At 44.7% G+C, this 14,691-nt stretch overlaps 2 protein-coding genes and 1 long non-coding RNA gene across 11 annotated transcripts; 2 read left to right on the top strand and 1 right to left on the bottom strand.

Annotated features, from left to right (window-relative positions):
- Positions 1-15: 15 nt before the first annotated feature.
- Positions 16-3,045, top strand: LOC118376172 (phosphoglycerate mutase 1). The gene is made up of 4 exons (XM_052528125.1): positions 16-324; positions 941-1,215; positions 1,559-1,739; positions 1,919-3,045. Exons 1-4 carry the CDS (start codon positions 186-188, stop codon positions 2,086-2,088), a joined length of 765 nt encoding a protein of 254 aa, XP_052384085.1. The 5' UTR covers positions 16-185; the 3' UTR covers positions 2,089-3,045.
- A 668-nt stretch (positions 3,046-3,713) lies between these two features.
- On the top strand, positions 3,714-14,477 carry exosc1 (exosome component 1). Of its 4 annotated transcripts, none has more exons than XM_052528124.1 (8): positions 3,714-3,881; positions 5,889-6,004; positions 6,867-6,941; positions 7,175-7,263; positions 7,569-7,602; positions 11,269-11,319; positions 11,596-11,680; positions 13,140-14,477. In XM_052528124.1, exons 1-8 carry the CDS (start codon positions 3,854-3,856, stop codon positions 13,427-13,429), a joined length of 768 nt encoding a protein of 255 aa, XP_052384084.1. In that variant the 5' UTR covers positions 3,714-3,853; the 3' UTR covers positions 13,430-14,477. The 4 variants fall into 4 exon arrangements, with proteins under 4 accessions (XP_052384084.1, XP_035618753.1, XP_052384083.1 ...); XM_035762860.2 differs by having other exon boundaries at positions 13,190-14,477; XM_052528123.1 differs by lacking the exon at positions 3,714-3,881 and adding an exon at positions 3,944-4,398.
- LOC127932465 (uncharacterized) lies at positions 4,405-5,972 on the bottom strand. 6 transcript variants are annotated; one of them, XR_008145442.1, is made up of 3 exons: positions 5,858-5,972; positions 4,856-5,351; positions 4,405-4,733 (listed from the first exon to the last, which is right to left on the bottom strand). It is a non-coding gene; the product is annotated as an uncharacterized LOC127932465 (long non-coding RNA). The 6 variants fall into 6 exon arrangements; XR_008145441.1 differs by having other exon boundaries at positions 4,856-5,379; XR_008145440.1 differs by having other exon boundaries at positions 4,856-5,407.
- Positions 14,478-14,691: the final 214 nt, after the last annotated feature.

Below are 14,691 nucleotides of genomic sequence, written 5' to 3' on the forward strand. Positions count from 1 at the left end.
TTACTCAGAAGGAGCTTTCAAGTTCACAACAGAACAGCCAGCCTAGGTAACCTCTCGAACCGAATCCTCATTTCATATCAGCCACGACACTACTGCGGGGATTTTCTCCGCATTTGACAACAAGATTGTTGCTCTTAAATTCCCGAAAATACAGCGGAGGTCGATTCAAACGTCACGGATTCGAGATGGCTGCGTACAAGTTGGTTCTGATCCGTCATGGAGAGAGCTGCTGGAACCAGGAGAACCGCTTCTGCGGATGGTTCGACGCGGACCTCAGTGAAACCGGGGAGCAGGAGGCGAAGAGAGGAGGACAGGCGCTAAAAGGTGACCCGGTCTATAATGTTACACAGTATAATGTATCTCTCTTTCGTTCTCTCGTATGATTAAGACGGGGCATGGAGGGCAATGGAGAGTTTTGCTGACAGATAGTAGGGCAGGCTATTCACGTTACGCAAGGCGCGGCTTGAGGAAACAGGTAGTTGTGTCACTGCGGCATTATCTAAACCATCACTTGAAGGACTTTCCCGGTGGCATAATGTGAACTGTTATCAGCCCCTACAACCTGAAAGCATGTCTGTTCTCTCTGTAGTGTAGGTGGTCAAATTGAGGTTGTGTTTGGCTTATAGCCTAGCATTATAGCCTAGCCTGGATAGCCTAAAGCAACTCGCCCCCAAAATAAGAAATAAGGGTGCATCTCAATAGTCTGAAGTGGACTCCTCTCCTTGTCTCCTTTCCTTCACCTGCATAAATAATATGGTGGTGGTGGATTCCTACCAGCTATTTACTGTAACCTGTCATTCTTTCACCTCTGTGCAGATGAAGGAAAGGAGACGAGGAAACCACTTGAGACTTAAGATGTACCCACAAGTAAAGAACTCCACCCCCACACACACACACACACTCTCTCTCTCTAAGCCCTACTCTCTCTCTCTCTCCTCAGATGCTGGCTATGAGTTTGATGTGTGTTACACATCAGTCCTGAAGAGAGCCATCCGGACTCTGTGGTTGGTCCTGGACGGGATCGACCAGATGTGGCTTCCTGTCCACCGCACCTGGCGCCTCAACGAGCGCCACTACGGAGGCCTGACGGGGCTCAACAAGGCAGAGACAGCGGAGAAGCACGGCGAGGCCCAGGTTAAGATCTGGAGGAGGAGCTATGACACCCCGCCTCCTCCCATGGAGGAGGAGCACAACTTCTACAACAACATCAGCCAGGTGAGAGGGATGCGGACACACATACACACACAGGGGATACGGATACAGACAGGCACGCACATACGCACACACACAGAGGTACACACACAGGGGATACGGATACAGGCACGCACATACGCACACACACAGAGGTACACACACAGGGGATACGGATACAGGCACGCACGTACGCACACAGAGGTACACACACAGAAGCATACACATAGAAGAATGCACATGGAGGCATACACACATCTACAACATCACTGAACTCATATTCTGTGATTAGACATCATGGTGTCAGCGATACAGACTTGGACTAACAGGGTTTGACTTTGCAGCACTAACATTCTCTTTCCTGCAGGACCGTCGCTATGGCGACCTGACGGGGGATCAGCTGCCGTCCTGTGAGAGCCTGAAGGACACTATTGCCCGGGCGCTGCCCTTCTGGAACGATGAAATCGTGCCCCAAATCAAGGACGGGAAGAGGGTTCTCATCGCCGCCCACGGCAACAGTCTCAGAGGCATTGTCAAGCACCTGGAGGGTAGGTCACTAGGGGCAGTGGGGTGGGGATGGATAGAGGAAGGGGGAGAGAGAGAGGGAGAAAGAACCTCCCTACATCTCAACGTTTACTCATGTTCCAGTGGTCATGCCAGAGTAATGGTATGTTACTGATATTGTGGTTTTTCTGATTGTTATTGTTGACTTGTTGTTGACTTCCAGGTATGTCAGAGGAGGCCATCATGGAGCTCAACCTGCCTACAGGGATCCCCATCCTGTATGAACTGGACAAGAACCTGAAGCCTGTAGGGCCCATGCAGTTCCTGGGAGACGAGGAGACAGTGAAGAAGGCCATGGAGGCTGTGGCTGCCCAGGGCAAGGCCAAGAAATAGACACAGCGCCCCCGCGTGGTCAGGAGGTGTCAGTGCGGCTAGGACACGTTATAATGATAATAATCACTCACACAGCGTGACATTACATTATCATGTTTACACATAGACAGATATGTGTATATAACACACACATACACTTCAAATACACACAAACACACACATCACATTACACTATAGGTGGATTTGATAGGTCTTTGCTTTCCGGCACATTGAGATGTCAGTATTACACAGCCAATAGGAATCAGTAATACTGGATTGTACGGATCATCATATGAGTTGATCAAGATTGTTTGAGTTGACCAAAAACACACAGATAGGGACCAGCTAATAGGGTATTTACAGTATCCAAAAACACACAGATAGGGACCAGCTAATAGAGCATTTACAGTATCCAGAAACACACAGACAGGGACCAGCTAATAGAGCATTTACAGTATCCAGAAACACACAGATAGGGACCAGCTAATAGAGCATTTACAGTATCCAGAAACACACAGATAGGGACCAGCTAATAGAGCATTTACAGTATCCAAAAACACACAGATAGGGACCAGCTAATAGAGCATTTACAGTATCCAGAAACACAGAATCAGGACCATCATATATAGTATTTATCTAAATGTGGAAAATGATAGAAAGTGTGCTTTCTACTGCCATGTAGTTTTGCACTGAGTGAACATGTATGTAAACATTGACGGGCACGTTTGAAAAAGAAAACATTGAATCTCATTGTTATTGTTGTATCTCTACGGCAACAGTATGTTATCATGGTTCTGGTGGTTATTGTTAAAAGGGGCAGGCGGACTTGTTCTGTACTGTACTGCTGACCATAGAATTAGAATGGGTAGAATGGGCGTCCTCATTCAGGAGAGGTTCTATACTCCTTCCACTCATTCTAATTCCATGTTGTTGACCTGTGCTTCATGTTCTGTGTGGAATAAATACAGATTCATCTTATTATTTATGAGCTGTCAAATGACTGTGTCCCTTGTCTGTTTCACAAGCTGCATATTTCTTGACTTGGCAGAGTTGAGCTGATTACATGTATGCTGCAATTTAGTGCTGGACTTGGACTGATATAAGTGCCAGTACTCATTTTGGGTGCTGGTACTGTTTATATTTAGTTGCAGGAGCTCCACAATACTTTTGTGCTAATATTCTATAAGAGGAACAGGAACTCAGGCAGTAGAAAAATGTAGGTGCCGGTACTCAGCTCCTGCAGAAGTCAAGCTCTGGAGCAATTACAACAAACGTGAGCCCTGCAGCTGTTCAGTCCACCTCTTTAAGGAATACCTAGGATAGGATAAAGTAATCCTTCTCACCCCCCTTAAAAGATTTAGATGCACTATTGTAAAGTGGCTGTTCCACTGGATGTCATAAGGTGAATGCACCAATTTGTAAGTCGCTCTGAATAAGAGCGTCTGCTAAATGACTTAAATGTAATGTAAATGTTCTCTCTCCTCTTGCCTGTTCGTTTCTGTCTGGCTGCACTATTTTCTCATTAGCTCTAAAACAAAAACATTTCCATTGATGATACTGGATACATCTCTTGTTCTTTATTCCCTGTCTGCACTCATCTTAAATGAGAGTTCTAATGAGTGTAGGTGAAGGAACGGAGAGAAGGTCGCTTTAGACTTGATGCACTCAGAACCAGGACACTGACTTCATCCGGAAAACCACAACAAAGATGGCGGACCAACCTTTCCGTCAAAGACTTGAGCTACAGGTCACATCCAATCGGCTTGCGTTCTGCTCTTCTTGAAACATGTCGCCCATGAAGCTGTGTGTTCCAGGTGAGTCTGACATGACAAACTTTTAAATTAGTTGATAATGGCATTCTTTTCACATTTGAGACCATTAGACAAATACGTTAGGCAATGTGTTTTTGAAGGTTATATTGCTATTTATAGCTTTCTAGTACGGGAAATGCGTGCTGTGCCACCACATGCTCGTTTACGTTCTAGCCTAGCTAGGTAGCTAACTAACTCAGTCTATTTGACTGTTTTCTAGCTAACTAGCGTGACCTAACCTAGTGTATTTATTCCACATTATGTGAAATACAAACGCAATGCTTAGTCACATGGTACAAGGCATGACATCGTTTGCTAAATTACGAGCTTGTGGGGTCTAGCTAGCGATGTTGGGCTTGAAAAGTACCTAGAAGACATCACATTTTTTAAGTGCCCTGCCCACCGCCTCGGGGAGGAGCGAACGAGGAGTCCACTAATTCCAAGCGTTCCATCTCTTGTTTTGATCGACTCTACGTGCAAATGTTGAATCAACCCCGGGGACTTCTCATGTCGACTAAATGTCAGTGAAATGTCAACTATAAAGGCAGTGATTTATTTTGATTGTCGTTTGATTTACGCATATGTTTGTCAGGAACTGGGACGAGAACCTCTTGAGTGATTTAGCGATTCTGATGGTTTTTGTCAGACTATTATTATATTCTACTATTGGAAATGTGATAGATCAGCAGGACTCTGTTTACACGAAACATGTCTGTCTTTACTTGTAATGACAGTGGTTGTCTTACCTACCTTATTTGAAAGCAGCGACTGTAAGTCTCTGGATATCTGCGAAAAGTACAAATGTTTCTCTCCCTGTGTGTGTATACATCTCTCTCTCCCTGTGTGTGTATACATCTCTCTCTCCCTGTGTGTGTATACATCTCTCTCCCTGTGTGTGTATACATCTCTCTCCCTGTGTGTGTATACATCTCTCTCCCTGTGTGTGTATACATCTCTCTCTCCCTGTGTGTGTATACATCTCTCTCCCTGTGTGTGTATACATCTCTCTCTCCCTGTGTGTGTATACATCTCTCTCTCCCTGTGTGTGTATACATCTCTCTCTCCCTGTGTGTGTATACATCTCTCTCTCCCTGTGTGTGTATACATCTCTCTCTCCCTGTGTGTGTATACATCTCTCTCTCCCTGTGTGTGTATACATCTCTCTCCCTGTGTGTGTATACATCTCTCTCTCCCTGTGTGTGTATACATCTCTCTCTCCCTGTCTGTGTATACATCTCTCTCTCCCTGTCTGTGTATACATCTCTCTCTCCCTGTCTGTGTATACATCTCTCTCTCCCTGTCTGTGTATACATCTCTCTCTCCCTGTCTGTGTATACATCTCTCTCTCCCTGTCTGTGTATACATCTCTCTCTCCCTGTCTGTGTATACATCTCTCTCTCCCTGTCTGTGTATACATCTCTCTCTCCCCCTGTCTGTGTATACATCTCTCTCTCTCCCTGTGTGTGTATACATCTCTCTCTCTCCCTGTGTGTGTATACATCTCTCTCTCTCCCTGTGTGTGTATACATCTCTCTCTCTCCCTGTGTGTGTATACATCTCTCTCTCTCCCTGTGTGTGTGTATACATCTCTCTCTCCCTGTGTGTGTATACATCTCTCTCTCTCCCTGTGTGTGTATACATCTCTCTCTCCCTGTGTGTGTATACATCTGTCTGTGTATCATCTCTCTCCTCCCTGTGTGTGTATACATCTCTCTCTCCCCTCTGTGTATACATCTCTCCTCCCTGTGTGTGTATACATCTCTCTCTCTCCCTCCCTGTGTGTGTATACATCTCTCTCTCTCCCTCCCTGTGTGTGTATACATCTCTCTCTCTCCCTCCCTGTGTGTGTATACATCTCTCTCTCTCCCTCCCTGTGTGTGTATACATCTCTCTCTCTCCCTCCCTGTGTGTGTATACATCTCTCTCTCTCCCTCCCTGTGTGTGTATACATCTCTCTCTCCCTCCCTGTGTGTGTATACATCTCTCTCTCCCTGTGTGGTGTGTGTGCAGGTGATAGGCTATGCAGCACAGAAGACTGTATGCCCGGTACTGGGGTGTACCTACGACACGGCTACATCTACTCCTCGCTAGCAGGCTACGTACTCAGGAAGAACGAAGGAGAGGAGGTGAGACTGGGACAGCAGGGTGTACCAGGGTGTATTCATTAGTCACAGAACACAAAACATTTGGTCTCTTGCTAAATATTTATTTAAAAACCGTTTGCATAAAAAAACAAGTTTCTATTGGACAAATTCGGGTAGTTTCCTCCCCATTCAGTTTGTTTCCTAGAGTAAACACTAAACAGCCAAACATTTTGCTAGTCTGCCACTAATGAACACACCCCTGTTGCGCTGGTCTTTTAAGCACTAACAACACTTGTCTTTTCTGACTAGCGCTGATTATAGCTGCTTTATTGAGGGGTTTTACTTCTTGTGACATGTGGTTGTCTTACATTTTTAATAATTTGACTAATTTAGCACACTTCTCCAGAGCGACTTGAGTGCATCCGTTTTGATATTGGTCCCTCGTGGGAATCAAACCCACAACCCAGGCGTTCCAAGCACCATGCTCTACCAACTGAGCTGCACGGGATCACTTACCTTAGTTGGAAAAAAACAACTGGAAATTGCTCTGGATAAGAGTGTCTGCTTTGAATGAAATGTGATTTATGAGGTGTGATCAGAAGTGTGACGGGGAGGGACGATGAGAGGAGGTGAAAGGAGGAGGAGGGGATTAGAGGGGAGTGGCTGGTTTATTGGCATGGGGGAAAGCAGTTGGGGCTGGGTGTGGGTGTGGAACTCATGTCAATGGTTATTTATTGTGTAACATTCCTGGAAGTAGAGAAACCACTCCAGGTTTGTTCACTTGGAACCCCTGAGGAATTATGCAGTGTTGTGGGAATGAAATGTAACATGTTCACACCTTAATCCTTCCTTGTCTTTACATTGACGTGTGTGTGTGTGTGTGTGTGTGTGTGTGTGTCTGCAGCTACCAGTCATCTCGGTGGTGAGAGAAACCGAGGCTCAGCTACTACCAGATGTAGGAGCCATAGTGACCTGTAAGGTGAGGTTGGTGGAGCTCTTGACGTGCGCGTGTCAACTTCTTGTACACCCTGGTGGTTGTTGTGGACCCACGTGCACAGTTTTTTAGCACCACATCACCTGGATTAAACCGGACAGAATACCTTTGAGGCTTGATAGATGAAGTGCTCTTGTCACTGATCCAAGGTCTCAACAATAGGTGTGTGTGTTTAACCTCATTGATAACCGCCCTGATCGGTCTCCCTTCCTGTCCAGGTGACCAGTATCAACCCCAGGTTTGCCAAGGTCCACATCCTCTACGTTGGTTCCACACCACTGAAGGACCGTTTTAGAGGAACCATCAGGTAACAGGGATTGTCTTATTATTGTTATTCTCATGGAGTGTCCCAAATGCCACTCTAGTCCCTATTCAGTGCACTACTTTTGTCTGGGGTCCAGATGGCAACCTATGGGCTCTGGTCACAAGTAGTACACTACATAGGATACCATTTGGGACTATATAGGGAATATGATGTCATTTGGGATTATATAGGGAATAGGGTGCCATTTGGGATTATATATGGATTAGGGTGCCATTTGGGACTATATAGGGAACAGGATGCCATAACCTTCAAAACTAATCTACTGTTTACTACACTAATATACACAGGAAAGAAGATGTACGAGCAACAGAAAAAGACAGGGTATGTTTTTGAATCAATCTAAAGTTCCCCCACTGTTTGACCAACATATTTTATATTGTGAAAATATAATGTTTGGTATCATATAGACCATGGGTGTCAAACTCTGGCCCGTGGGCCAAATTTGGCCCGTGGGGTAATTATATTTGGCCCGCGAGACAATACCAAATTACTACTAGAGCTGGCCCGCCGGTATTATACAGTGCATTCACCACTAATACTACGAATCCCATAATGCTCTGCTGTTTTGTCAATCAGGACAGGACCCAGAAACGCTCTCTCCTCTGTGACAGTAGTCATAGCAACATAGACGCTACAACTGTCGAGCTAACCCTTCCCAAAAATGTCGAAAGAAAGGCAGAAAACAGGAGCTTTCTGGACAAGTGGGAGGCAGAATATCTGTTTACATATGTAAACGACAAACCTGTTTGTCTTGTTTGTGTCAACGTGGCTGTAAGTAAGGAGTACAACATTAGACGACACTTTGTCATGACAAATACAAGGACCTGGACATAACTCAAAGGAGCCAGAAAGTAGAGGAGATGAAGTTTGGTTTCACAACAGAATATGTTTAAAAAAGCCACATCACAAAGCGAGGCTGCTGTAAAGGCTAGTTATATAGTGGCAGCAGATACCAAAATCAGCCCGGCCCTTTAATGGGAGAGTTCATGAAAAAGTGCATGATGAAGGTTTGTGACCTCGTATGCCCAGAGAAAAAAAAACAAGCATTTTCAAACGTCATACCGAGCAGGAACACAGTAGCTGATCGCACATTGATCTTGCCACCAATCTGTATGACCAGCTGATGGAAAAGGGAAAAGATTTTGTTGTTCTCCTCGCTGTGGATGAGAGCTGCGACGCATCTGATACTGCTCAGCTGTCAGTCTTCATCCGTGGAGTGGACTCAAATCTGTGTTTACGGAGGAGCTATTGATTCAAATCAATGCATGGCACAACCACAGGAAAGGAAATCTTTGAGGTTTCCAAATGTGTTGAAATAAAGCTGCCGTGGGATAAACTCGTTGGATTAACGACAGATGGTTTGTCAGTGGACTGGTGGGCATGGTTCGGGAGAAGATGCGGGAAGAGAACTGTGCAGGTGAGCTAACTGTTTACCACTGCATCATACATCAGGAAGCACTGTATGACCACAGTAACACAGGTAGTTAACTTTATAAGAGCCAAAGGTCTAAATCACCGCCAGTTTAAATCTTTTCTGGCTGTGTGGTTGAATACGCAGACGTGCCGTATCACACAGAGGTGAGATGGCTAAGCAGAGGAAAAGTACTGAACAGATGTTTGTCGTGAGGAAATATGTCAATTCCTGGAAACCAAAGGGAAGGATACAGCAGAGCTCGGGAGCAAAAGTTCCTGTGTGAGCTTTGTCTGTGACATCTAAAGCCTCGTGCGCTGAACCTGCAGCTTCAGGGGCGGGGGCGCATTGACATGACGCTGCAGTGAGGGCCTTCAAAACTAAACTGTGCCTGTGGGAGAATCAGATGCTGCAAGGAAACCCTTGCCATTTTTGCCAATCCATAAAAGCGCAGATCTCTACCGCCGTGTTCCCATGCGCACAGTTTGCTGAGTTTGTCATTTGACTTCGATGCCCAGAAATGCAAGTTTGAACCGCTTAGTAATCCCTTCGCAGTTGATGTGGAAAATGCACCAACCAACATCCAAATGGAGCTGATTGAACTCCAGTGCAACGACACGCTGAAGTCAAAGTATGATGCTGTGGGCGCCGCACAGTTTGTTCATCATGCCTCAGCTCCGCACCCAAGCTGCTCAGATGCTCTCCATGTTCAGCACTTATCTATGTGAGCAACTTTTCTGCTGTTTGTCATGACGTCATAGCTGTTTGAAGATGACCAAAACAACTCACGACGTCTGACTGATGAACATCTTGTCACTGAGGATTTCTTCAGCTCAGAGCTGAGCCCAGTTTGATGAACTAGCATCCAAGAAGAGATGCCTATCTGGCTTGGGCACATCAGATTAGACCTGTAATTAACGTTTTCTTTATGCACTTTTTCTTGCTACAAGGCATGGGCTTGAATGGTTGATTGATTTATTATCATTTTATTTGTAAAATTATTAGCCAGTGGAAAAAGTTTATTTTGTTTGTGCAAATAGAAAAGAGGCATACAATTTTTATTTAAATTTTATTTATTTAATAAATGAATGCCATTGATGTGTTTTTCATTTGAAACGATTTTGCATCCACTATTAAATTATGTTTGTCATGGTAACGTCTTGTTCCATATTCAATGTTAAAGCAAAACTTGTTTGTCCATATTAAAAGGTTAATTTGTTCAATGTTGGCCCGTGACTTTGTTCAGGTTTTACATTTTGGCCCACTGTATTTGTTTGACACCCCTGATATAGACCCATCTGTTACTGTTTGTCATTATTATTATTATATTATTATGAAATATCATACCGTCTGTTACTGTTTGTCATGAAATATCATACCGTCTGTTGCTGTTTGTCATGAAATATCATACCGTCTGTTACTGTTTGTCATGAAATATCATACCGTCTGTTACTGTTTGTCATGACGTCATACCGTCTGTTGCTGTTTGTCACGACGTCATACCGTTTGTCACGACGTCATAGTCTGTTGCTGTTTGTCATGACGTCATACCGTTTGTCACGACGTCATAGTCTGTTGCTATTTGTCACGACGTCATACCGTCTGTTGCTGTTTGTCATGACGTCATACCGTCTGTTGCTGTTTGTCATGACGTCATACCGTCTGTTGCTGTTTGTCATGACGTCATACCGTCTTGCTGTTTATCATGACGTCATACCGTCTTGCTGTTTATCATGACGTCATACCGTCTTGCTGTTTATCATGACGTCATACCGTCTTGCTGTTTATCATGACGTCATACCGTCTTGCTGTTTATCATGACGTCATACCGTCTTGCTGTTTATCATGACGTCATACCGTCTTGCTGTTTATCATGACGTCATACCGTCTTGCTGTTTATCATGACGTCATACCGTCTTGCTGTTTATCATGACGTCATACCGTCTTGCTGTTTATCATGACGTCATACCGTCTTGCTGTTTATCATGACGTCATACCGTCTTGCTGTTTATCATGACGTCATACCGTCTTGCTGTTTATCATGACGTCATACCGTCTTGCTGTTTATCATGACGTCATACCGTCTTGCTGTTTATCATGACGTCATACCGTCTTGCTGTTTATCATGACGTCATACCGTCTTGCTGTTTATCATGACGTCATACCGTCTTGCTGTTTATCATGACGTCATACCGTCTTGCTGTTTATCATGACGTCATACCGTCTTGCTGTTTATCATGACGTCATACCGTCTTGCTGTTTATCATGACGTCATACCGTCTTGCTGTTTATCATGACGTCATACCGTCTTGCTGTTTATCATGACGTCATACCGTCTTGCTGTTTATCATGACGTCATACCGTCTGTTACTGTTTATCATGACGTCATACCGTCTGTTACTGTTTATCATGACGTCATACCGTCTGTTACTGTTTATCATAACGTCATACCGTCTGTTACTGTTTATCATGACGTCATACCGTCTGTTACTGTTTATCATAACGTCATACCGTCTTAGCTCATTTTTTAATTGTAATAGACTGGGAACCACTATAACCTTTGACCTCTGTTGCAGGTGGAGACGTATAAAAGCTTCCGTCCTGGAGACATCGTCCTGGCTAAAGTCGTATCCTTCCATTTGATAGTCTTTCCAGTTCAGTAACTAGGTAGTAACACAGGGACAGTCAACCAGTGACTGATATTGGGCTGGTTCTATTCCCTTAGTGCAGTGTAGCTTTCACCATATTGCTTAAATGTTAAATTGTGAATGTTCGAGATCAGCCAGACAGAACACACAAAACCCCTGATCTATGAATCACCTTTCATCCCAAATAACTACTCATTATGTGATGACTGACTCTGTGCCTTTCCAAGTGTTGCCCTTTAACCTCCTGACCCCCAGATCTCCCTGGGAGACGTCCAGTCCAACTACCTGTTGACTACAGCAGAGAACGAGCTGGGGGTGGTGGTAGCCCACAGTGAAGCAGGTGAGACTGGTCACATGACAACAACACTGCTGTTCTTAGCCCAGGACTGTCCTTAACCCTAGGTTACCCTCTTTAACACAAGCCTTGGTTAACTGAAACCAACTGACACTTGTCAAGTAGTATATTTCTGTTTCCCTCCTCTCAGGAGCCCAGATGGTGTCTATCAGTAGTATATTTCTGTTTCCCTCCTCTCAGGAGCCCAGATGGTGTCTATCAGTAGTATATTTCTGTTTCCCTCTGAAAGATTAGTGGAATCTGTGTGGGTTGCTGGACAGGTAGGATGACTGACAGTGACGGTGAACAGGTGGTCACGTGTCAGGTGACAGAGGAATGTATGAGACTGAGGCAGGAATTCCTTTAACCATAAAGTGGTATATTTACTGAGTAGTCTGTGCTGCATCACAAAGGAAACAAATAACATGTATACAATCAAATTCATAATCAAAGATCAAATCATATCAGTCATTATTAACACAAGTTAAGGAATTCAACAGTCCAGTTCATTAAGAAGTCAATAGTAATCATCCGCGAGTCATTTAGGCTCATAACTAATTATCACAAATCATGAAAGAATACAAACAGTGAATGGTTATACAATCTATAATCCCCATGATCAAAGTCAATCCGTTAGCAAACAATGACGTTTCTCATTTCACGCTTTCAATTGTCTTCATGTGTACATATAATTAATTTCAATACACATGAACCATATCGATTGCATAATTGGCCTATGAGGATCTGTAGGGCCGTGATCATTGACAATTCACATGACACAATATGTTTGAAGAGTGCGCTCCAAGCCGCGCTCCGCGGTGATAACTATTAACAGTAACTGAATGGCCCACTCTCCCGATCGCCACTGATAATTCAGATGAAAGGTAAGAGTCGGTGGACTTACGTGGATTCATGGACGCACAGAACTTCTGGATGAGATGGAGTTAAGGAAGAGAAAGCAGTGAGATCAGGCGATGGCAATTTCCTCCTTTTATGGAGTTGAGATCTGTCGGACATTTCCACCTGACCTAATTAAAGCGCCTCTGGCCCAGCTGAGTAAATGGCAATGAATTAAAGGAGTATTCCACCAACTCCATGGGCCTTTTCTACACCCTCCTCTCAGGAGCCTAGATGGTGTCTATCAGTAGTATATTTCTGTTTCCCTCCTCAGGAGCCCAGATGGTGCCTATCAGTAGTATATTTCTGTTTCCCTCCTCAGGAGCCCAGATGGTGCCTATCAGTAGTATATTTCTGTTTCCCTCCTCTGGAGCCCAGATGGTGTCTATCAGTAGTATATTTCTGTTTCCCTCCTCTCAGGAGCCCAGATGGTGCCTATCAGTAGTATATTTCTGTTTCCCTCCTCAGGAGCCCAGATGGTGTCTATCAGTAGTATATTTCTGTTTCCCTCCTCTCAGGAGCCCAGATGGTGTCTATCAGTAGTATATTTCTGTTTCCCTCCTCTCAGGAGCCCAGATGGTGCCTATCAGTAGTATATTTCTGTTTCCCTCCTCTCAGGAGCCCAGATGGTGCCTATCAGCTGGTGTGAGATGCAGTGCCCACGGACACACGCCAAAGAGTTCCGCAAGGTGGCCAGGGTGCAACCTGAGTACCTGCAGGCCTGAGCAGGGACCAGTGGGCAGCGTGCACCCCTCACCTCTCCAGCCCCCCCAGCAGGGACCCCTTTCCCTTCCTCAAGGAACACACAGCTTCCCTATCTCTGATAGAGAGACAAACACACTCACACTTGGATTGTGAACGATGCATTGTGTGTACAAAGGACCAAAATATTTTAGAGGTCATGTACAGATGCTTGGACATGATGCTTATATAGTACACGGGTCATTGACCTGACACACACAGACACAGAGCCTTGTGTTCAGGGGGGACACCTCAACAGTAGATTCCTCCCTCAACAACTTACAGCAAGGCAGCATTTTTTTCCCTCCAGGTTCTGGAGGGCTACAGTAGGGGTGCAGGATTTTGTTCCAACCCAGCACTAGGACACCTGATTCAACTGATCACTGGGGCCTTGATTGGCTGACTCAGTCTCGTTAGTGCTGGACTGGAATAAAAGCCTGCACCTCTACTGTAGCCTTGTAGAGCCAGGTGAGAGAGAAATGCTGCCTTGCTGTAGGTTGTAGAGGGAGGAACTAGTGGCTACAATACTAGCCCTTTAGAAGCAGGAATAAATAACATCCGGGGTCACCTTCTGATCCGGGGTCACCTTCTGATCCGGGGTCACCTACTGATCCGGGGTCACCTTCTGATCCGGGGTCACCTTCTGATCCCATACCCTTCTCCCTGAACTCTGCTCTCATGTATCCCCCATGGATTTACTAGCATATCTCTTCCACCAGTCCTTTCCTTTTAAATCCATGAGGGGTAGTGAATGAGTGAACACTTTTTTTTGGGGGGGGGGTATAGAATCAGACCACAGCCCTGGGGTGACAGTCACCAGTACAGACAGGCCCAATTCCAAATGGACCCTTGAACCCTACACGCTAGTGAGTAGGGCTTGATTTGGGATCGGGCCTTAGATGGCTAACAGTTGGGATGTTGAAGCGAAGAGCTGGAATTGAAAGTGTCGTTTTGTGGCGGCACCGTTAAGACTCATACGACCATGAGGACCTTTCTGCACCAAGTCAGAGAAACGGAGATGTTGGTTCTCTCCAAGAGTTGTTTCTTCTGTCGTTTCAAAACAATACTTCCTGTTTCTTCATCTCTCTCATTTCTTCCTGTACTTGTCAGCAGAGGCAGAGTCAAATAAAGTGAATACCAAAGTGTATCATGTATGAACCTCTCACCCTGTTCCAATGTTACTTATTTACCTGTTATCAGAAAGGTTCATTTTAAAGATGTCTTTTTTATTTATTTAAATGAAATCCTTTATATAAGAGAGCCCCAACTGACCATCATTCATAATGTCCATTTGTTGACTGTGTGTAAAACAATTCTATGCTGTTTAAATGTCTCTAATTGACAGCTTATCAACTGCCAGTTTTTATCATTTCATGTTC

This window comes from Oncorhynchus keta, chromosome 10 (assembly GCF_023373465.1).
Source record: "Oncorhynchus keta strain PuntledgeMale-10-30-2019 chromosome 10, Oket_V2, whole genome shotgun sequence".
In the NCBI taxonomy this organism is placed as follows: domain Eukaryota; kingdom Metazoa; phylum Chordata; class Actinopteri; order Salmoniformes; family Salmonidae; genus Oncorhynchus; species Oncorhynchus keta.

Excerpts from the sequence above, each read along its gene's own strand:
- LOC118376172 (XM_052528125.1), top strand. The coding sequence starts at position 186 with ATGGCTGCGTACAAGTTGGTTCTGATCCGTCATGGAGAGAGCTGCTGG. Across the intron at positions 325-940 it reads AGGAGGACAGGCGCTAAAAG|ATGCTGGCTATGAGTTTGAT; the intron begins GTGACCCGGTCT and ends CTCTCTCCTCAG. Across the intron at positions 1,216-1,558 it reads TCTACAACAACATCAGCCAG|GACCGTCGCTATGGCGACCT; the intron begins GTGAGAGGGATG and ends TCTTTCCTGCAG.
- exosc1 (XM_052528123.1), top strand. The coding sequence starts at position 4,359 with ATGTTGAATCAACCCCGGGGACTTCTCATGTCGACTAAAT. Across the intron at positions 6,942-7,174 it reads GAGCCATAGTGACCTGTAAG|GTGACCAGTATCAACCCCAG; the intron begins GTGAGGTTGGTG and ends CTTCCTGTCCAG. Across the intron at positions 7,603-11,268 it reads GAGCAACAGAAAAAGACAGG|GTGGAGACGTATAAAAGCTT; the intron begins GTATGTTTTTGA and ends CCTCTGTTGCAG.